This window comes from Phalaenopsis equestris, unplaced genomic scaffold (assembly GCF_001263595.1).
Source record: "Phalaenopsis equestris unplaced genomic scaffold, ASM126359v1 Scaffold000719, whole genome shotgun sequence".
Classification (NCBI taxonomy): domain Eukaryota; kingdom Viridiplantae; phylum Streptophyta; class Magnoliopsida; order Asparagales; family Orchidaceae; genus Phalaenopsis; species Phalaenopsis equestris.
The window spans coordinates 150532-156328 of NW_018165159.1; the positions used below are offsets into that span (position 1 = coordinate 150532).

The 5797-nt window shown below is 31.5% G+C and overlaps 1 protein-coding gene across 1 annotated transcript in view; it reads right to left on the reverse strand.

Annotated features, from left to right (window-relative positions):
* The window catches only part of LOC110030447 (syndetin), a 97323-nt gene that overhangs the window by 90925 nt on the left and 601 nt on the right, over nt 1-5797 (reverse strand). Inside the window, exons 2-4 of the mRNA XM_020733161.1 lie at nt 3656-3817; nt 3185-3259; nt 2142-2220 (exon numbers count right to left, since the gene is read on the reverse strand). Of these exons, the coding sequence (XP_020588820.1) occupies nt 2142-2220; nt 3185-3259; nt 3656-3817 (316 nt within the window). The remainder of the gene's footprint in view (nt 1-2141; nt 2221-3184; nt 3260-3655; nt 3818-5797) is intronic.

Consider the following 5797-nt stretch of genomic DNA (forward strand, 5'->3'; position numbering starts at 1 on the left):
AAATCCTCTGCAACTCCGTGAATGTAGGCAATTTGTCGAACCACATAAATTTGTGTGTTCCGCTGTGTTGTTTTTTTCTAGTGTGAATTTTCTCCTTCTATTCTTCACTTCAAAGATCGTTCTCTAGTTTGCTTTATATATATACCACATCAACCGGTGTATCTCTCTTATATCCCAACACAAACTATTTCTTCTGCCAATAGCAGCCTGCAATACTCTTCATAATTCACTCCAAAAATGGAAAAATATGCACTTATAGCAAACTTGCTATACAAACCTCCCGCAGTTCTGTTAAAGCATTCTTTTCAGATGCATCATATTTCCTTAATTTGAAAGTGGGTGAAAATTTTAAGGATCTTAAAGTTAAGGGGAAAGAAAAATATTCTTAATACCCACCATAACACTCTTTTTCTAGCTCATTATTTTGAAATTTATAGCAATAATTTTATTCGCGATCGTGAAGCAAAAAAACAAGGAGAGATCAAACGAGAAAATTGCATATATGTTTATTAGGTCCATGTTTTAAAACTCCTAAAATCTCATTTTCTCACATAATAATGAAATAGACAAACTTTTTTGTTTAATTCGAAAATTAATTTTTTTCATAAGGGACTCTAAAATCTTAAAACGTTGTCCACGAAATATTAGCCAAGTCCACTAGAATATAAATTGCCACCTGAAATGATATACATGTGATTTATCCTTAAAGTCATGTTGATAACTACTTATTGACCTTCATTATTTCCATAATACAAATTTCTCTATATAACTTTAAAATACATATTCACGATACTAAATAAAGCAACTAATCATAAGAGATGCTGCCATTTTTTTTTTTTTTAAAAGGAATTCTACCTTATTTAAGTTCATCAGGAATGTAAATGTCAAATGTTAAACTTGAATTGGCAAAACCACCCAATAATCAAAAACTTTAGGAACATTTGTGGATTCAAAGGTAACAAACATGGTTTTTGCATTTAAGAAGTTAGCTAAAAAATTTTTTCAAGTGAATCAGGGAATTGGCCAAAATTTTAATCCCCTGCACCATTCCCTTTAAATACCACAACAATAGCGGACAACTCCATTAGTTTTGTGTTCTCAACTTTCTTTCTCACAACTAAAAGCTCAAAGAGGGGGTGATCAACTACACCTTCCAATATAGTCATTTTGTCAAAACTTCACTCGATTCAATTCTTGATTGTATCTCATGCGCTTCAAGCGATGATAAAAAAGAAGCATTGAAATACAAGTGACACAACTCTTATATACTTGCATATCAGCACTCAAACTTTGATATTTGCATGCATATCACTCAAATGTTTAACATCACATCAAAAATACACTTTTTCATGCACAATTTTATGACGCTTATAAAAGTAAATATCAAACATTAGGTGTTAGATATGTAAATAAATAAAACTTGGGCAGCATGTACGTGAATTTCCCTGAGAAAATCCTTTTATCCTAAATGGATAAAAAACCAGTAAAGCTGATGGGGATAGTTAAAAGGACCTTTTTTTGCTCAACATGAGAAGTGTGGCACTTCACCAGAGAGCTTATGAGAAACCTCACACTCAACATGAGAAGTGTAGCACTTCACCAGAGAGCTTATGAGAAACCTCACACGTCTCGCATAAAAAGATATTATATGAATGTTTCCCAAGAGAAAATCCTAGTGATGGAAATTTATGTAGCAGATAATGACACGTCTTTGTTTACAGAAAAGATGCACTACGAGCATATTTTAATTGTAAGTATGAAGATGACAACATTCAAAATAATTATGGAGCATTTACATACATACCAAATAATTCTTAGGTATACATATCTAACAGCTAAATATTCATATTTACATGCATACAAGTAAAATATTTACCATTACATCAAAAATACTACCATCACTATATTTTTAGAAGTGACATAAACCTTTTCATGCATAGGTTTACCACTCCAAGGTGTTATAAGTGTAAATATCAAACCATGGGTGTTAGATATGTAAATACATAAGAATTGCATGATATGTATGTAAATTTTCCAATAATTAAATCATTGAATCATCCTAAAATATATATACTGGTAATGATTAACATAACTCAAATTCTAAGTAGTAGACCCTTAACATGCAAGACGAATAAACATACCCAATTCTTCATGGTGCTCCACAACATGTCGTGACAAGCGTTCTGCTATCTTATCAAGTTGGGCCAGCCTAAGAGTGGCCTGCAAGAAGTGTGAAAGAGTAACAAGTAAAATTGAGAATCAATTTACCACTGTTTGGCGGGATAAGAATTAAATGTGTTTTAAAGGGGAAATTTCAAATTACAATAGAAGAAAATCAGAAAAATTGATAACAGAAAATGGCACTTTAGATTTCCATAACTGCAAATCTCATGAAAAGTAACATACCATAAAAAAAGGAAGATTTACGTACATGCCACTCAATTCTTGTGTATTGACATATCTAACACCTATACTTCAATTTTTACATGCATACCACCTTACATATTTCTAATAAATTAAAATTATTGGATAATAAGCGATAGCTAAGTTTTTAAGAAAAAATCTTCATTTCTCATGAATTAAAAAAAAAATCAATCGCAATATTAATATTCTCTTAAAATAGCGAGCACATCAACAACGGCCCATTATAGATGGAATGTGGCCGTCGTATGGACTACCCACCAAGAATGAAGCACCAATCAACATCGATAGAATGGTGGAACAAACATTGAGTTTGGTGGGATATAATCAGAGCAATATGCATGAAAATGTGTATTTCGCTTTTTAAAAGTTAAAATGGCTGTATTTTTGGTGGGATATAATCCGAGCAATATGCATGAAAATGTGTATTTCGCTTTTTAAAAGTTAAAATGGCTGTATTTTTTATGTGATCAGAAAAATTTAGGTATTAGATATGTAAATTCATAAGAATTGAGTTGTAATTATGTAAATGCCCAAGAAAATGATGTAGTGAGAATATGAAAACGAAAATCATATCATCAACAAAACGGATGCAACAAAATATTAACCACAATCAAGTGAGCATATAATATATGTAATTGATACTAGTTCCCCTTATTTATTTTTTTTCCAAATATGCTTCTCTATTTCTTTGTTTAGATTATCCATCTTAAAAAGGAAAAACAAAGCAAAGTAAAATATAATAAAGAGAACATATGTGAACCTTTTTCTCAAAATAAGAAGCGTCACTCTCTTCGAGTTGAATGTGCTCCAATATATACTTGACGGGATCAAAATCCTGAAACAAAAATCTGTAAAATTAGATAGATTGAGAAATATAAACATATTTAATACACATATAAATCATTTATATTCAAAGACATAGCAAAATCACTTCATATGATCCAATAACAAATTATTAAATCCCAATTAAAGATCCATCAACTTTCCAAATACGAGGGAAAGTATGTGTATCAATTAGAACATAAGCCATTTTTTTATTCAAACAGATGAAAAATAGAGAAGCCTAATAAATTGGTTGGTTAACAGCATAAATTCAGTAAGACCTTAATATTTTAACCAATTTCAAATTTATTAAATGCCAGGGATAGAATAACCAGCTTGCAAAAAAAAAAAACATGGAGAAGTATGCAATAACAACTGCAATAACAACTAAAAGTGATGCATTGAATACCTCATCGTAGAACTCCTCTTCAAGCATCTCAAGGACCTGATCCTTGCTACCATAAACTGAAATAAAATCCTCAGAATTGGATGAAAGGGCAATTCTTTCATGTGGGGGAATACCAGCAAGAGCTCGAGCCGCAACCGCAGCTGCAGCTATCCTTTCAGGAACCTGCATCAATTAGAAGCGAATAAAAAGTAGAGTGATGCTTCTTTCCCAGAAGTTTGTGCAACAGGCCCAACTAACCCATGTAATAAATATAAGTTAATAAAAAGAAGGGGCATTTATGACACATGATTCTAATGTATTTACATGTCAAACACTTGAACATTCATATTTAAATGCATACAACTCAAATCTTTAACATCACAAAAAAAATACTACCATTAATACCTTTTTTAAAAGTGAAATGCTCCTTTTCATACATAGGCTTATGACACCAAGGTGCTATGGGTGTAAATATCAAACTTTAGGTGTTAGATATGTAAAAACATAAGAATTGTGTGGTATGTACGTAAATTTCCCTAAAACATAGAGTTATAGCTAAAAAAATATATGGTAATTAAAAATATATTTTCCTACTGTATTTTTTGTTCATGACATCCATACTGCCATTTGGAGGAATGTCTATGTGAAAATATTACATATTCATATGAAGGTGTACACATAGATAAAATTGAAATTACAATAAAAAAATTCATTATTCCACCAAAAAAAAAAGGACTTTGCATTGCCTAACCCAATCTTCATCCATCCCATAAAGCTACCAAAATCCTGTCACCAAGCCTCGGTACTTTAAGTTGACAAATGCATTAGCATTTTATGCAGAAACAAGTGTAATAGAAGATTTAAAGATGAGTGCATGAGTCATTCAAACACAAATAAAATAGTAACTTTTAGTAATGATATTTTATTCACAGGGCATTTACATACATACCACCTAATTCCTCCCTAATTCCTATGTATTTCCTATGTATTTACATATCTAAAACCTAAATTTCAATTCCTACATTTATACCACCGAAATCTTTCGTATCACATAAAAAATGAATAAAATACCATAGTAGTTCCCAACTATTTACATGACGTCATTTTAGTCTCGGAGTTAACGTGGTATGAATGTTAAAAAAATAAAGCTTAGGAGTTAGATATGTAAATAAATGGGAGTTGATTGGTATGCATGTAAATCTTCCTTTATTCATTCAGCCTTCAGAGAATACCGATAATTGAGCTTGTTTCACAAAATCATAACAAAAACCAAAGGCAATATTCCTTCTAACACAACGATAGCTGTGAAGTATAATGATAGAATCAAAGAGGCATCCTTGGCATTAAGCTCGCATCCAATCAACACTCCCATCCCAGAAATATTAAATGGGGCAGTAACATGCATGCCACCTAATTCTTATGTATTTGCATATCTAACCCCTAAACAATGATTGTTAAATTTATATCAACCCAAATCTTTCATATCACATCAAAAATACCACGGTTTTACAGGATTTATCACTTAATTTACTCTATTCAGCCAAATGCTAGAATACAGAAGTTATGTGGATTTATGAGTTTTTTAGATTTTGGGTCCTAAATTTTGCCTTCGATTTGGCTTAAATCCTGATTTACTAATTCCAAGGGTAGGATGGATTTAACGGATTTACAAATTACAGATTTTTTAAATCCTACTTGCAGCCAGACACATCCTTGAAAAGTAAAATACAACTTTGCATGCATAGGTAAGTTGGCATATATGTAATAATTAAATTTTAGGTCTTTGATATGTAAATACATAAGAATTGAGTGATATGCATGTAAATCTCCCAATATTAAAAGTACTTCTGTGTTAACAAAATACCATTTAAAAATTAGTCGAAGCTAATTTGTAATCAGTAGCTCGAAAGAGGAGCTCATTATGTAACCAGGTCACACTCGTCAAGATTAATGTGCTGCAGATCTTTTCATGTAGCTTGGAACCAAGTATAATGTTAATCTAGAGCATCAGAATAGCTAAGTTCAGGCACATGCATTTTAATCTCCTTAATAACAATGACACTGATCTGTATCAACAATACAGTTTCACGCCTTCCCAATGCATTTAGGTTGCGCATTTTGATCCCTTTAGTGTTTTCCTTTTTCGGTCATAATATATATATA